Source organism: Cyprinus carpio, chromosome B11 (genome assembly GCF_018340385.1).
Source record: "Cyprinus carpio isolate SPL01 chromosome B11, ASM1834038v1, whole genome shotgun sequence".
NCBI classification, from domain to species: Eukaryota; Metazoa; Chordata; class Actinopteri; order Cypriniformes; family Cyprinidae; genus Cyprinus; species Cyprinus carpio.
The window spans coordinates 16,124,724-16,142,014 of NC_056607.1; the positions used below are offsets into that span (position 1 = coordinate 16,124,724).

The 17,291-nt window shown below is 38.4% G+C and overlaps 2 protein-coding genes across 2 annotated transcripts in view; both read left to right on the forward strand.

The window, feature by feature from the left end:
* The window catches only part of LOC109064962 (phosphatidylinositol 4-phosphate 3-kinase C2 domain-containing subunit beta-like), a 40,396-nt gene extending 30,149 nt beyond the window's left edge, over positions 1-10,247 (forward strand). The window contains exons 17-33 of the mRNA XM_042734213.1: positions 75-168; positions 330-424; positions 1,589-1,769; positions 2,437-2,544; positions 2,646-2,738; positions 2,836-2,965; positions 3,159-3,295; positions 3,528-3,697; positions 3,909-4,065; positions 4,239-4,348; positions 4,570-4,771; positions 4,856-4,980; positions 5,429-5,546; positions 6,501-6,597; positions 7,695-7,801; positions 7,896-8,024; positions 8,233-10,247. Of these exons, the coding sequence (XP_042590147.1) occupies positions 75-168; positions 330-424; positions 1,589-1,769; positions 2,437-2,544; positions 2,646-2,738; positions 2,836-2,965; positions 3,159-3,295; positions 3,528-3,697; positions 3,909-4,065; positions 4,239-4,348; positions 4,570-4,771; positions 4,856-4,980; positions 5,429-5,546; positions 6,501-6,597; positions 7,695-7,801; positions 7,896-8,024; positions 8,233-8,424 (2,245 nt within the window). The 3' untranslated portion in view covers positions 8,425-10,247. The remainder of the gene's footprint in view (positions 1-74; positions 169-329; positions 425-1,588; positions 1,770-2,436; positions 2,545-2,645; positions 2,739-2,835; positions 2,966-3,158; positions 3,296-3,527; positions 3,698-3,908; positions 4,066-4,238; positions 4,349-4,569; positions 4,772-4,855; positions 4,981-5,428; positions 5,547-6,500; positions 6,598-7,694; positions 7,802-7,895; positions 8,025-8,232) is intronic.
* A 1,469-nt stretch (positions 10,248-11,716) lies between these two features.
* LOC109064528 (protein phosphatase 1 regulatory subunit 15B-like) lies at positions 11,717-17,000 on the forward strand. The gene is made up of 2 exons (XM_019081569.2): positions 11,717-14,365; positions 16,520-17,000. The coding sequence occupies exons 1-2, from the start codon at positions 12,632-12,634 to the stop codon at positions 16,709-16,711; spliced, it is 1,926 nt and encodes a 641-aa protein (XP_018937114.2). The 5' UTR covers positions 11,717-12,631; the 3' UTR covers positions 16,712-17,000.
* Positions 17,001-17,291: the final 291 nt, after the last annotated feature.

Genomic DNA, 17,291 nt, shown 5'->3' on the forward strand with positions numbered 1-17,291 from the left:
AAAGTACACTTTCATATTAAAAAAATAAATAAGAAATGTCCATTTTGATTTCATGGTGACTTTTAATGTCACAGGTTTCCAGATCAGGAGTGCAGACGGACCGCGGTACAATGGATGGATTCAATCTCTGATCCTGAGCTTTTGGATTTCCTTCCTCAGTTAGTGCAGGTAACAAAGGCCTTGTATCTCACTTCCTTTCATGCTCTTACTCTGTTCCATCCTTTCCCATTGACCTTGATCTATATCCTGTCTTTTTTAGCTCCCATCCTTTTTGTTCTCTCACCCACCCCATCCAACAAACTGCTCTCTAACACTTTCTCTTTGTGCAGGCGCTGAAGTATGAGTGTTATCTGGACAGCCACCTGGTGCGTTTTCTGCTGAGGAGGGCCATCGGGGATGTGCGCATTGCTCACTACCTCTTCTGGTGTGTCCTCTACCCTTATACTTCTACTCTGTACCCTTATACTTAAAAACCCAGTGCCCTTATATAGAGCAGTGGTTCTCAACTCCAGTCCTCGGGACCCACTGCTCTGCACATTTTGTTTGTCTCCCTTATTTATCGCACCTGATTCAGATCATCAGCTCATTAGGAGAGAGATCCATGAACTGAACTGAGTGTGTCAGATTCAGAAACATTTAAAATGTGCAGAGCAGTGGGTCCCGAGGCCTGGAGTTGAGAACCACTGATATAGAGCACATATACTGAGAATTCAGGTCATGCTGGATTGTGCTCACATTCAAGATTTGTCTATATAAACTGATGAGATTTGATTCCTTATACAGTTAATAAAATTAACCTGTCGGCACCATGAATGCATGATCATTTTCATACACATTAAAGTTATGCACATGTAGATTCACATACTGACTGATTGAGTGTCTATGAAATCAGCTTACAGCTCCACCTGCTGTATAGACAAGGTCATTTTCTTTCTTGAATCATTTATAACCTTTATGAATACTGTTGTATTGACTTTTGCTACAATTTCAAGAGAAAAATTAACAGATTCAGAGGTGTGTCTAACTGATTTATTTAAAAATGTATCACCTGAATGTATTTTAGAATTTTTGTCTAGTGTACATCTGAAATGTCTTTTATAACCTTTTGTTAACTGTATACCTTGTATAATTTATTGAGAGATTGCCATGAAAATAGCCTTGATGAGCCTTTTCCCCTGCAAATAAAATACATATTCTCTTATTACTGAAACATTATAAAAAATGTATATCTTTAATCTTTCTAACTTTTAAAGCATGTATGCACCATGCTAGCATATGTTGTACTGCCTTATAATTAACAATTATTGCATTTTTTATACATTTATATTAAATCAAATTTAAACGTCTTACTAAGAAAGGAAAAAATACTGTAATGAGAATCATCATTTAAAAATGAAAAAGGTAATACTAGATGCATCACAGTTATAAGAAGTGTGTGCTTAATTGCTTGAAAAATGTCACAATGTGAAATATTCTAAAGCTTCCTAATAGCAAATTACATATTCCCTATGCAAAATAAGCAATCTAACTGTAAATATGATAAAAGTCATAGGACTTAGTCAATGTTCGTTTGTCTGTCTCTTTGTAGGTTGCTGAAAGATACTCTTCAGGACTCTCAGTTTAGCGTGAGGTATCAGTATCTGCTGGCAGCTCTTCTCTGCTGTTCTGGTCGTGGTTTGAGGGATGAATTTGATAGCCAATGCTGGCTGGTCAACATTCTGGCAAAAGTGGCCCAGCGAGTTAGAGACTCTTCGCCTTCATCCAGACAGGTCAGCTTCACAATTCCTCATTTATACCTGCATTTTTTTTAAGATCTTGAATTAGCTGTCACTTTTTTTTTATTTTCAGTTTTTATTTTAAATTTAGTTTAAATGTTTAGTTAAAATGTGCTTTTGCCTTCTTTCTTTCTTTTTTTTTTTTCCTTTTAGATTTCGGGTTCAGATTAAAACTTTGTTTTAATTGAGTTAGTCGTCAAAAAATATTTATAATTAAATTGTTTTCTTTTTTTATTAATTGAAATTTAGATTTGTTTAGTTACAATAACAACCGTTATCTATTTCAGAAGGTCCAATCAAGTGAACATTGCAAAAATTGTAGGACTTCATAAGACCTCCCCTTAATATCTGATCACAGAAAACACCTTTTTAAATGCATGTGGTGTTAAAGAGTAAAAGATGCCTCCTGTGATAATGTGACTACGTTTAAATAGAGCCTTGGGGGTTTCCTGATGAGAATTACTTACAAAAATAATTTGTTAAAAAGAGCTGGCTTCTTAATTTCTCATTTGGTTTATGGCTGTAATGCTCCTACTATTTTTAGCTTGAAAGAACAGGCCTGTGCCAAAAACTGATTGTTGATCCCGAAGGCGAATTTTTATGTTCTCCAGACAGCCTGGTCAGCACATTGATGGTGGTTTGTCTTTTGTCTGGTGTTCAGGCTATTCTCCGGGAGGGGCTGGAGGAGGTCAAACAGTTCTTCTCTATCAACAGCACCTGTCGACTTCCCCTGAACCCAGGCCTGCTAGTCAAGGGCATCAACATACAGGTACAGGTTGTGTCTTTCTATATCAAGCATGTGGAGGTCATTGTATTGTTCTTGTTGACGGATCAGAAACAAAATGTATTTCTCATTCTGTCTTCATGTAGTCTTGCTCCTACTTCAACTCTAATGCAGTGCCCCTCAAGCTCTCGTTCCAGAACCAGGATCCTTTAGGAGACAACATCAACGTCATCTTTAAGGTACCACCTTCTCAGGTTTTTGTACATTTATGGATCATTGGTTCTGCATTGAAACAGTTTTTCAGATGTTGTCTTGGTCGTGGGTTTTCTCATTTAGTCTGGAGATGACCTGCGGCAGGACATGCTGACGCTCCAGATCATCCGGATCATGAATAAGATCTGGATCCAAGAGGGACTTGATATGAGGATGGTGATCTTCCGCTGCTTCTCTACTGGACGAGGCAGAGGTAAATGCCCATCTTCCAAATGTTAACTACAGTATTTGCCATCCCAGAATTCATTTTTAGTGTCATTTCCTACTTTTTATATATATACCCCACTATATAGACAATATCTAGACTGAGATTTACTTGTACACAATCAAAATTTCTAAGGATGTGAATGGAAGTCATTTTATAAAACCTCTTTGCCCTTGTCTAGGCATGGTAGAGATGATTCCCAATGCAGAAACCCTGAGGAAGATCCAAGTTGAGCATGGAGTGACTGGTTCCTTCAAAGACCGGCCTTTGGCAGACTGGCTGCAGAAACACAACCCCACTGAGGATGAGTATGAAAAGGTACAGCTGTGCTCTGTAGCAGCATCCCACTAAACCATTATGTATGTGCAAACTGTTTTTGCCATGATGTGAAAATGATCCATGCCTGCTTAAGTTGCATTGGATTGCATCATGTTTGTTTTGCATGTCCTAATGATATGGAAATTAGTTTTCATATTTGGTGATTTATAGCTTTGCTGACTAAAAGAGGTTAGTTATAAGCTAATTCTGTTGATTTGTTGTTTTTTCACAGGCGGTGGAAAACTTCATCTATTCATGTGCTGGTTGTTGTGTGGCCACATATATTCTAGGAATCTGCGACCGCCACAATGACAACATCATGTTGAAGACCAGCGGACACATGTTCCACATTGACTTCGGCAAGTTCCTGGGGCACGCACAGATGTTTGGCAACATCAAACGGTAGGAACACAAAAAGAACATGAAAAAGAGTTCCACTGCCCCAGATTTTGATCACTGCAACAGTTTTTGTCTCAGAACAATGTAGACAACCTACAACAACCTGTTTCACATTGTCTCTCTACAAAGGAGCAGAAGGATGTTTTTGAGCTAAACCAGATCTGGGGTGTTGATGGTAAATGTTAACACAGATTTTAATCTTTTGTTTTTATAGGGACCGGGCTCCTTTTGTGTTTACGTCTGACATGGCGTATGTCATCAATGGCGGTGACAAGCCATCCAGCCGTTTCCATGACTTTGTAGACTTGTGTTGTGAGGCCTACAATCTGATTAGGAAACATGCACATTTATTTCTCAACCTGCTTGGCCTGGTGAGTTCACAGATAACACCAGATACTTTTCTTAGTTTGTACTTTTAGGATGTACAGTATCAACAGAGTTGAGGTTAAGTAATGTTCTCTGGCTTGCTTTATTGTTTGCCTATTATTTGAATTGCATTGTGTCCTTCTGCTCTGACATTGTAACCTTGTGTGTTTATGTGCAGATGCTCTCCAGTGGAATACCAGAGTTGTCTGATGTGGATGATCTGAAATATGTTTATGATGCTCTGAGACCACACGAATCAGAAGCAGATGCCACCATGCACTTCACCAGGTGAGAACTTGGAGACTTTGTCCCATTTGCTCTTAATGTCTGTCGTTTCAAAGAAACCGTAGAGTGCTGCCTTTGGTGCCAGTAAGCAAGCACCGAACAACCAGCAGGAACACCTTTGCAACCAATCAGAACATCCAAGCAATTATAGCTGTCAACAGCATTATTGTCCTTAAAATCCATCCGTCTTTTGGCCGTCATCTTAATCTTATCCTTTGTTCTAGGCTCATCGAGTCCAGTCTTGGCAGCGTGGCTACTAAGCTCAACTTCTTCATCCATAACCTGGCCCAAATGAAGTTTGCATCCTCTGAGGAGCGTCCCGTTCTGTCATTTGCTCCACGCGTCTACACTCTAAAGAGTGATGGAGTTATTCGCAGCCTGTTTGTTTGGAGACACATCAAAACCTATACTCCAAGCAAAGGCTATGTAAGTCTGCTGCATTAAAAGTGCATTTTAGCCCAAATCCATTTATATGCATCTCGGTGTTGATGTATTTTTCCCTTCATGCAGTCTTATGTTGTGAAAGTGGAGCGGGAAGGTCAACAGGGGTCAACTTTAGTCCAAAGGACCTTTGAGGAATTCCATGAACTTCACAGTAAACTGCAGCTCATCTTCCCTTCTTCAAAGCTACCCAGGTACAGTGTTGAAACCTGACAGAATTTTGAATTATATCAAATCAAAAGCTCACTGAACACACATCATATGCCTTGACCTTAAAGGGATAGTTCACCCAAAAATGGAAAATTGTCATTTACTCACCCTCAGGTTGTTCCAAATCTGTATGAGTTTCTTTGTTCTGTTGAACACAAAAGAAGATATTTTGAAGGATGTTGTTAACCAAACAGTTACTGTTTCCCATTGATTTCCATAGTATGGGGGTGGGGAAATGCTATGGAAGTCAGTGGGGACCGAAAAGTACTGTTTGTATCAATGTATTGAGAAATGGTAATATTCAACCAGCCAATTATTGCAAAATAAACCCCTTCAGGGTCATGTAGTAATGGCTGAGTGGCAATACATAAGCCACGTGTAGCAGTGCTCTTTGTGTAATTACATACCGCTCATAATGTAATGTTCCCACAGCTTCCCCAGCCGCTTTGTGATTGGCCGGTCTCGAGGCGAGGGCCTGGCAGACAGGAGAAAAGAGGAGCTAAATGGATATGTTTGGCACTTGATCCATGCTGCTCAAGACGTGGCACAGGTAACATTTGGCCCCCGCTTACATCAGTGGTCTTTATATATAATTCTTGTTCTCATAATCCATGTACATTAAGGTTCAAACGTTAGGGGTTGGTATGATTAACAAAACGTATTTCATGTTCAATAAGCATTTATTTGATTAAAATACAGTAAAAACTGTAATCTTTAACTTTATTTAAAAAATTTCAAATGTAGTTTATTCATGTGATGGCAACGCTGAATTTTCAGCAGCCATTACTTTAATCTTCAGCGTCACATGATCCTTCTTAAAGAATCATTCTTATAATCATTCTAATATGCTGATTCGCTGCTTAAGAAACTATTATTATTATTATTATCATCTCTGTTGAAAACAGTTGTGCTGCGTAATATTTTTGTGGAAACATTACATTTTTTTCATGATTTGATGAACGGAAAGTTTAAAAACTGCCACATTTATTTGAAATTGATTTTTTATTTTTTTATTTTTTTGTAACATTAAATGTTTTAACTTTTAAATTGGTTGCATCCTTGATGAATAAAAGTATTGCTTTATTTTATAGCTTTACAACCACAGTGCAACTGAAAATGAAAGTTAACTTTTATAATGTGAAGTAAAAGATTTCATTCATTAAACACCTTCCTTTTGTTTTCTGAATAATTATTATAGTCAATAGAATGTGTACAGCTTGCAGTTATTAATGTGAGTGGTTTCAGTTTGACTGGCATGCTTCTTGGAAATTGTCCATGTTCTGTGAAAACAGACACATGTTTTCTATAAACAGTCCACCCACAGGCCTATATCAGTATTTAACAAGCTGCCAAACGGTGAACACTTTCACTTTCTCTGCTCTGTGCTGTACATTTTAAGAATGCAGCCAGATCGCATGGCATCCCTACTATTACTGTGACTGTAGACCTGCTTATTTTAGTGCCTGCTTATGAGCTAACGTAACATAACCCTCTCCTTTTTCAGTCTGATCTGATCTACACCTTCTTTCATTCTCTACCAAGAGATGAACGGGCAGGAAGTGTAGGAACTGTTGTTAATGCTCTTCATAATAAACCAGCGGGTATGCTTCTTTTCCTTATTTGTCTTATACACACCCACATACACTTGTTATGAATCATTCACCTTACACATGCTTACATGTATGGTGGGTTCAAAGGTCATGTAGTTCAGCCTGTCATCACTGCAAATCCGCATGAGTTAGTGTAAAGAAATTCTTTATGGGCCAATCAGCTGCAGTCCATCTGACCTCGTCTGTGACTAAGTGATACACCCAGTACTTGGTCAGAGTTTTATCTTTAACTACTAGTGCAATGTGCCTGCAATCACACAACATAAGCCTAATGCACTGACGTGAGTTTGTGCATGACTTTTATAAGTGGGGTCCAAGAAAAATAGTGTAAAAATTATATTAAAAATTAAAAATTCTGTTTTCTACATATTGGTCAGAAATTATGAGATGAATATATTTAATTCTATTGGCTGTACTTGTTTTATATTTGAACTTTAGATAAAGTTGTGCTGCACTGAAAAAAAAAATACATTGTAAATTTAGCAATTTCTGAGTGCAAATTTTTTCAAAGTAATGGCAAGTAACACACTTGTGTAACACTGAATTAAACGTTAAATTATTTTTCTTAATATTTCCTTTTTTAAACGGCATGTCAAACAAGTGAATATTTTCCAGGTATTATTTTAATCAGTATTCTTTTGGGAACAATATTTTTTTTTAATTTTGTAAACCACGTTATCTTTAAAATTTCAGTGTTTTCTCACATATTATAAATGGGAGTGTTTAAACAGTATGTTAATATACTGTATAGCTGCCTTTATAATTTAGGAAGGTAGTCCCTCGTAAGTGGATCATCTTACTTGGTCTATGGCATCAAACATTTTGTAAACACATCCATAGTTCACTCCTTCAGAGTTTATTACAACTAGTTACATATTAAATGTCATCATGAGTATAAGCTCCTTTGTGGCAGCTGTTGCGGTCACGTTATCCGATTTGTGGTAAAGGTCTCTGTTCAACAGGTTCATGTCCTGTCAGTCTGAGCTCTGGAGATCCAATTACTTTATTTACCTGACTCACCTTTAGTGTACCTTGCAAGTCAGATACACACACACTTGTCCACACTAAATCCAGTTCCTCTTCTTCAGATGTGTCCTGGGCTCCTGTGCCCGGTACAGTGGCAGGTGAAGTGAAGCTCTCGATTCTGTACAAGAGTGACAAGCTTTTCATTATGGTGATGCACATAAGAGGTTTGGTGAGTGTTTGATGTTACTCATATGCATATGCTCATAATGCACATAAAAAAGGTTGAGTTGGCGCTCACTTATGTGTTATTGATGTTTCTTCAGCAATCCTTGCAGGACGGAACGGATCCTGATCCATACGTCAAATTGTACCTCCTCCCAGACCCTCAGAAAACTAGCAAGAGGAAGACCAAGGCAGCCCGGCGAACATGCAACCCCACTTATAATGAGATGGTGAGAAAACAACACTTTTAGATGGTACTAGTTTTTTTAAGAGTTTTTTTTTTTTTTTTTTTTTTTTTTCATTTGCAATGCTTCATGGGACTGTAGTTCTATTCCTCAGAGCCATTAAAAGATTAGTCCTCCAAATTCAAAATCATCTGACATGGATCCGTGCTTTCACTTGCATGATCTGACATCATTTCGTCTTTTCTTTTGGCAGCTGGTGTATAACAAGATTCCACGTGGTGATTTGCAGCAGAGAACCATTCACCTGCGGGTACTGAGCGAGGGTGCATTCTGGGAGAACACCCTGCTGGGTGAAACCATCATCCAACTGAAGGACCTCACCCCGGGCCATCGCTGGGTTGGCTGGCACCAGCTTGGCGCTAGAGGCTCTGACATAAATCGCTAAGACTTGTGTGGAAGTGAAGGATTCTACTTGTGTCTTTTGGTGTGCATGTGTTTGTGTCTGTCTTTGCTTATGGGTCGGGAGTTGGAGATGCCCAGCTGCTCAGAAGGCTGTTTCCCCCAGTGGGGGTTTGTGTTTGCTGATTCTCCCACCCAGGAGACGTGTAGACTCGGTGATGGAGTGTCATCACTTGATCCTGTTCTGGTGGGGTACCGTGCACCACATGAACCAGATTCTGGATTTATAAAAACGTTTCTTGGTGGACAAAAACCATTTGGTGACACAAGAATTGGTAGAAAGAATATTTAAAGAATAAATGACTTCCATGCGCCATATTTTTGGGGGATTTCAGGAAAATTGCTGTCCATAAAACTACTAAGCCCCATTTTGTCTTCTTGAGAATGCTAATGGAAATTTAAGTTATTTTCTTTTTAAGATGTTTCTGTATTGCGGCTCAATTTTGAGCTATGTTTTGTCTTGTGACATTAGTTATGTCTCTTTGTATCAGATTTTGCAGAGATTTACCTAGGAAATTTGTAGCGAGGGCCGCTTTTGTACTGTAAAGTTGTGGCATTTACCTGATCATGTAAAAGGGATGAACACTTGAGTCTTTGGCTTGAAATTGTGGAATTAACTTGCTGTTAATGTTTCTTTCCAAAAATGATGGCACACTATTTTATATGCAGGAAAGGCTTTTGAAGGGACTTGACTTCAGGGTCAGTGATTTTGCCTTGTTGAAATATAAACATAACTCACAAGGAAATTCATGTTTGAAAATAGTTGATTTGCATGCTGTGAAATTTGCTACTGGATAAATATTGCATTTTTGCATTTGTTTGTCAAGTACATTGACCTCACATTTTTCCAAGTTTTATTGGTTAACTTTTTTTTTTTTTTTTTTTTTTTTTTTTTTTAAGGGGGAAAGAAATTAAAGCTTTAGACTTTAGTTCTGTCAGTATTTCCATTCCTCATTGGTATGTAAAACTGCATGTAAATTAAATGCTAAACATACCACAGTAGCTTGTTCTTCAATTTATGCTTAAATATTTTGCATTCCACTTTGCTTTACTTTGCACTCAGTTTGATTTTGAGAAGAACAACCTTATAGTTCACAGAAAGGGGAAATTAAGTGATTGGAAGTTACCTTAAATTCTATTTAAACTTATTTCAATATACTTTTCCAATTTAACCATGTGGCATTGATGTTTGTGTATTAAAAAAATAAATAAAAATAAAAATAGGAAAACTATGAAGAAAACTGAACCTTTCCCTTCTTAACTGAATTTATATCTTTAAATCAATAACCTCCAAGTTTAAAGTGCAACCCTGTATGTCGAGGTGCTCTAACAATCCAGTAGCCTTAAGCAAACTTGGGTATGATTATCCAGGTCAAAGCAGTCCCTGTTCTGTAGCTTTTTTCTAACCAGACAAACCAGCTCCATTTCAGATATGAAGTACATTTTCTAAGTATTGACCCCCCGTGTGATATTTAACCATGGGAAATGATTGTATGATTGCATGCCAACCCATAACAGAAAGCTGTGTGTTTCAGAAAAGCTATCTTTTTGTTGTGTATATGCATAAGAGTTTGGATTTAAAGGTATAGAATTTCTATAACATCTGTGACCCTTATTTAAATTAACAAAGAGGATGTGGGAATAAAATCAATAGGGTTGGCATACTGTAAATGCTTTGTGATTTACGGATTGTAAATGGGCTTTATCCCATTATATTCCTTTTTAGACAAAAGGTTTAATGTGTTTCTTCTAATTTCAAATCATGTTTTTAAACTTTATTTGCACTTAATAAATGCACAGGGAAACTGACTTGACGCTTTGAGTTGTTCTTGCCTTGCTACCAGTTTTCCTTTGGACCACAAATCTCTACAAAGATGGTGCAATGATCAATGCCAAACGATCAAACTTGTGCAAGCACTAGTCTTGTATATATGCATGTTCACCCTGTTTCCATTTTTTAGATGTATTTGAGTAAATCTCAGTTGTGCATGACTGACCCAACAATCCGCTTTACTGAGACACCAGTGACTTTATCCCATATGCTGTTTTGGCTGTCATCACACTGAGGTAAGAATTACATCAGACTGGGGTTTATCATAAAGGCTTTAATTGCCTGTCTGAGCAGTCCATGTTATTTCACATTACTCATTGTTCTGATACTCCTCTAGAGAAATATGATGACATAAATGTCTCATTTGTTCATGTTAATGAATCAAATTAAGACATTCCACTAAGACTGTTTAATCAGGACAGCCTGGGAATAATATTCAGCTCTTTTTTTCCAAGTAAAACTGATTGTACAGGGCCCGTATTCACAAAACATTTTATCTTAAAACTAAGAGTTCTCCTAAATAGCAGTAAAAGTTTTTAGCTAAGAGTTTTCTCTTAAAACCTATTTACAAAGCTGCTGAGACACATTTTTTCTGAGGAATTGGGAGAAGTCTTAAGCTAAGAGTAAGGGCAGGCTTGACCTCATTGCTATGGATGATGTCAGCATGCTTACTAACTATGCACACAGTGATTGGCTGATAGTAAGACATGTCAACGTAAAAGAAAACCAAACTGGATGCAAGAACAGCTGTTACTTCTTATGCAACTGGTTAATGAAAACAAGATGATCAAAGGAAAATTTGGAGTTGGGATAACCTCCAAAACCAAAGGCGATACCTCATTATTGCCAGATGTTTCTAAAATGTTTCTGTTACGAGGCAACAGCCATTTTAGGATAGTTTGTGACTTGGTCTTAGTGACTTAGGAGTCCTCTTAACTACTAACATTTCACAGATTTAGGAGCTAGTTTTAGTGGACTGACACGCCCAATATTTTTATGATTTTTTTTAAAGATTTTTGAGATTTTTCCCTTCAAGTTATGAGCTACTTTCAGCCTTAAAATGTTTTGTGAATATGGGCCCAGATATTGATGTTTAGTGAAAACCACAATGGAAAAGAGAGGGGGTGAAATATGATTTTAGCAAGCACAGTCAATTCTTCATGAGGCATTACTACTCTGCCTGAGGGATTCTGCACAGGCAGTTTCTCCAAAAAAGGCTTTGCACCAAGACAAAAATGGATCTGTCATATTTATACTGAGCATCTCACTGGATTTAGACTAGATGAGTCAAAACGAATAGAAGAAATCTCAAACAGATTTAGAAGATGGATTTATGTATCTATTGCCTGGACATTGCGTGACATGCATAGAACATCTTATATAACCAAGTTCCACGTGAGATCAGAATTTTACCACGGTCCCTTACAGCGCACGAGCGCTACTGAAATTTAGAGACGCTCCCTTAAAGCTTTTCTGATGAAATCTCTCCGCTTTAGCTCCGCGGCTAGCGAGCGAAACGGCGACGTCAACGAGTCTGAATACCAATTGTTTCTGTTTAAAACGAATTAAAAGTGAACCCGCTTTCCCCGTAAATCTAAGGCGACTACTTTGACTCGATTTTGATGGTACAGCCGTTTTTTTTTCAATACAACTCACAGTATTTTATTCCGAAAACGCGGCAGCTGGGCTCGATTGAGGTGACAGAAGACAGTTGAAGAACCGACGCTCGTTTCCCTTCAGACGTCAAAATGGCTTTTGTTTCAAGCTTTCATTTGGAGTATACCAGACTTTCTTACTCTTACACCACCTCAAAATGCCTTTCCATTCCTTCTGCTGTTTCTACAACCCCTTCAAACCGAAATAAGTTGTGTTATTTTCCTCAGGACGGCACAGTTGGCGTTAATACTGCGGTCAATATGGACGCTGAAGCTATTTGCACGAGCCGGGTCGGACTCAACACAGCCTAAACGACATGGACACTTTCATTTACCCCGGAGAATATTTATCTGTACTCATGGATGGTATTGAGGGCTGAAAGGAATGAGAAACGGAGTGTTTTACTTTTTTGGTAGCTAACATTTAGCCATAACGTTACATTAAAGCTTGGTACTAGCTGCGTGAGCCAGCCAAGACCATATTTATGTTGTATTAAAAACTATTATGCATTATTATTAACATTTAGAGACACCGAAACCTAACATTCTAAACTCTATCACTTTTATGCAAATGAAGTCTAAATAGTGTGTTTAAGGAGCGGCCACTTATAAAGGAAGTAACGTTAACTAAAGTTAATAGTCAGCTTGTACTTTTTTGCGTTTCGTTTATGTAAGTTAGTTCAACGCATTTCATATTTTTCATAAGTATGAGCACACATGGACACTTTTCTAAAGTGGACACGCGGTCCGCTCGTGACAGTGAGCAGCGCGCTGACAGCTCGTGGATAAGCGTCTTCTCTCTAGTTTCAAGGCCTGCGTGGTCTCTCCTGCAGAGGTATTTCCCCGGAAGAACGCAAACAGCATTTGAAATGAAGTCAAGTCTAGATATCGGAAACTCTCTGGCCCCTCTGAAAGTGGCATACTTCAAGTGCCAGCATGAAAACGCGCCTGGCGCGTCCTCTGGAGACCAAGGGTCTCTTTCCTGGTTTACGCACGATTCTTTAAGTGAATTGGGAATTCAGAGTACCTCCCAGAAAGATTTCAATCTTCAAAAGCAAGCGTCGGTCGGATACCTCAGAACGGCGAGAAACTTAATCACCCACGTGTTACAGAACACGCAGGAAAAAAGGCGCATGAAACCGGAAAACGGATGCGATTTGAGCCCGGATTCGCTGTCAGTGCGATCCCCAAACAGCTGGCGGTGGGGCGGATTTTTGGAGGCCGATGACAGACCTCCGAACTGGCTGCTAAACGTAGCACAAAGCAGAAAAGAGACTGATACGAGCTGGCAGCATTGTGGAGAACATCACAGTGCCGGCTATTGTCAAAGCGATGATGGGCGGTCAGTGCACAACGAAAGTGCTGGACCCTTGTGCTCTAAAGAACTAACCCACAATGTAAGCCTGCTCAAAGCAGAATCCCTCCCAAACTCATACCAGCTTCCACTAGATGTTGAGCAGCAACTACTGGTTTGTAGTAGAGCCTACAATGAGGTGGCAATTCTGACTCCAGACCAAGATAATGGCTACTCCAGCTTGGAGGAAGAACACTCAAATAGTAAGCTTCACATGAAGCTGCTTTCCCAGGAACAGGAGGTTTCGGAAACAGCCAGCCCTGCTGCCTCCGAGGACGGCTCATCTCAGACTAACACTACAGGGAGCGAGTTCCATAGTGAACCTGTCACTAGTGAGGTTGAAATTAAAGAAAGCGAGGAGGAGGAATCAAAAAAGAACGCAGAAACAGTTACAGCTGCTGAAAACGTGCTCTTTTTGGCCGCTCCTCAATGTCAAAACAAGGTCATCGCCTACATCATGGGCAGTCCTTGTAGCGGCGAATCCGAATCTGAAGATGATGGCGATTGGGACAGTAATGATGATGATGGCTTTGACAGTGAAGGCTCATCCTATTTCTCAGATTCTGAGGACCTAGATGACAGCGATGATGAATCTGAGGAAGATTCGGATGGCGAGGAGGCCGACTCTGAGGCTGAGAGGCTGTGGAATTCTCTGTGCCAAAACGGAGATCCTTATAACCCGAGGAACTTCACAGCTCCCGTAAGGACAGCCTCCAAGCCAAGCCCTGCCACTACAGACTCTTTGGTCTCAGAGTCTCCATCAGCGCATATGTCCTCCCGGCTTTCGCCTCCTCCATCTTCACCCTCACTCTCAGAGAATGAGTCCAGCGAAGACGCCTGTGAGATGGACGAGGAAGAGAATCAGAGATTGTGGAACTCTTTCAGCTGCGCAGCAGATCCTTACAGCCTCTTCAACTTCCAGGCCCCAGTACAGACTCGAAAACCCCCCAAAGGGTGCTGGAAGGAGAAAGTGCCTGGAACACCTCGCTACAAGAGAGAGGAGGCTGAGGAGAGGCTAGACAGTGGATTCTCAGAGATTTCCCCTGTGCCATGCTCAAGCAGTGCCACGGCTGTTCAGCTGAAGAAGGTTTGTATAACATTGACCTTAAGTAATGCATTAACACATTCCAGTTTAAAACTACTTTATACAATTATCTTTCTTAATGTTTTGTTTGTTTACAAGGCGTGACATAGTGAGGTAGACTTAAGAACACCTTATTATGTCTGTAATGGCCAGTTACTCCTCCTTTGTCTCATGCAGTTGTTATTAGTCTAGCTATAAACTATAAGTTCAGTTTTGTTGCAGTTTTGTCCACTTTATGTTTAAAATCATTGCAAATGTTTTTTCAAATCCTGGTTAAGTTAATCTTTAAGGGACCGGGCAAGCAATTTCCTTAGGAAAGTCAATTTTAAACAGCCAACATGCTCTTTTTAATATCTAACAGTTGTTTTAGATAAGATAAGAATTTATTGAACCCTTGGAGGAAATTGAGGTGTTTGCAGCAGTGGCACAAGGGAACAAATTAATAGTAGGTATAAGAAAATTGCAACACTTTAAAATAAGCTTCAGTTATGTAAAATGAACTAAAAAAATACAAGCACTTTTACATAATTTATTATGTAAAATAATATTATTTATTATGTCCTGGGGTCAGTAAAATTTTTAAAGAAATTAATACTTTTATTAAACAAGGATGCATTTAATTAATAATGTCAGTAAAGACATTTATATTGTTACAAAAGACTTCTGTATCAAATAAATGCTGTTCTTTTGAACTTTCTACTCATCAAAGAGTCCTGAAAAAAATCTATCATGGTTTCCACAAAATATTAAGCAACTGAGCACCAAATCTGCATATTACAATGATTTCAGAAGGATCATGTGATACTGATGACTAGAGTAATGACTGCTGAAAATTTAATTTAAGATTATGAAAGATATTCAGGTTAAAAAGCAATAATATAATATTTTAATAAATGCAGCCTGCATGAACATGAAAAAACTTTCAAAAACAAAGTACAGATCCCAGCCTTTTGAATGTTACTGTACAATACATAATTCATTTTTAACATTCCTATTTAGCCAACATGAAATAGTGAATAATATACATATTAATAAATTAACATTAATCTAGATTAATACATTTTGTAGAATTTGTTGCCGATTGTTATTTCTTGACACCTGTTGCATTAAAGGATTAGTTCACTTTCAAAGTCGAATTTCTTTTCGACTGAAGAAAGAAAGACATAAACATCTTGGATGACATGGGGTTGAGTAAAATATCAGGAAATTTCAATTTAAAAGTGAACTAATCCTTTGGCTAATGCTTATGAATTACAACTAATTATAGTGTTGCCAAGAAAGTACAGTTGAATAACTGAATATAGTAAAATAAGAAGTAAGAGAATACAGAATAAATTATGCTCTTTGTATATTTAGAATAATTGTTAATGGCCTTAGGTCTTCATCAGTCCAACAATAGTGTATTTTAAATGAATGATAATAATCTTTTATTATATACGATGACTGGTAGCAACAGTTGATCTTCTTTCTCAGTGCCATTCTGCCTTATTTCTGTTGTTTGACAATATGGCAGTATAGGGCAGCTTGAGAAAATGATGTAAAACCATGCAATATAATTTTCTACTTTTTTTTTTTTTTCCTCCCCTGCCTGTGATGTTCTGATGCAATGGTTCCATTTTGCTGTCTCTAGGGAGACTGAGTTTGTGCTCTGCCCATTACTCATTATCACTTTATAGCATGCTGCATTTCATAGCTCTGGCATCACACTAGACAGAGTCATTAGATTTGGTCTGAGGTGATGGCACTCCTAACCACTCAGATGCCTTATGAGCAATCATACACTCACTCACACATTATACATCAACAGTTTAGAGGAAATCACATGTTACTTAGCAACAGGGAAAATGTGAGTCTGAAAAGGGAGGAGAAAAAAGAGCATTGGGTGTTAATTTCGCTGTGAATCCATTGTAAAGCAAGGATGAGGTTGCCTGCAATGTTAATTTATAGTTCTGAGGTTGAAAGGGCATTTTTGCTTTAATTAGAATTTTTGCTTTATTTTATTAGTTGCTGTCACTCCTTTGATTGCTTTTAAGAATGCCAGGTTTTAATAATGCAGAACACACTACCCATGTAGTAACAAAGTATGTGTATGTATAATATGTAATAACTTGATAAACTGTAGACTAAAAACTATTTTTTTTTAAATTCCTTTCACAGGTGACGTTTGTTGAAGAGGTTGAGGAGTTCTATGCCAGCAGCGATGAGGACCGTCATGGACCCTGGGAGGAAATCGCCCGGGACCGCTGTCGTTTCCAACGCCGTGTTCAGGAAGTTGAAGAGACTATCAGCTACTGCCTTTCTCCAACTTTCCGTCTGGACATTTTTCAAAGGCTACACAGTACTAGCTAATTAAAAGCCTTGTTTGACAGCAAGTGTAAACAATGATTAAGAATTAATATATATCAATAGTTTAATTCAGGGCATCCGGAGGCCCTTCAGTGTTCAAAGGGCTCACAAGTCACAAATCCAAGGAACTCTGTAGTTCCTGCCAGAGAAGGTCACCTCACTTGAGTCTGCTAATATGTTTTGTGCTGAGTGTTGTGTGGATTCTGGAAATATGCATTTTGTTTTTTTTTTTTTGCCACAAGTCACGCTGCCCTTTTTAGCCCTTAATACAAAAGTTTGATTTTTTTAAGGAGGTAATAAAAGATTTAGTTTTTGTGATGTCCTTTTAATTGCAGGGTTGACATTCATGTCTTTTGGTGGATTGTTTTAGTTATTTATTTTTTTTGGTTTTGTTTTGGTGATTTATATGTTTTGGTTGGTGTAACTTCACCCTGTGAAGCAACACTAAATTGACATTCATCATTCTCTTAGAACTGTATTGCAAAAGTATTCTGGAGGGGAAATGAAGTGTTAGCTTTCCAATCCCTGTTGTTTTCAACTCGCAGGCCTTCATATTAACCCCTCGTGTTGTAACCTCAAAGCC

Bases quoted from the DNA above. Each gene is read 5' to 3' on its own strand.
- LOC109064528 (XM_019081569.2), top strand. From the start codon at position 12,632: ATGAGCACACATGGACACTTTTCTAAAGTGGACACGCGGTCCGCTCGT. The intron at 14,366-16,519 runs GTTTGTATAACA...TTCCTTTCACAG, and splicing joins CGGCTGTTCAGCTGAAGAAG to GTGACGTTTGTTGAAGAGGT.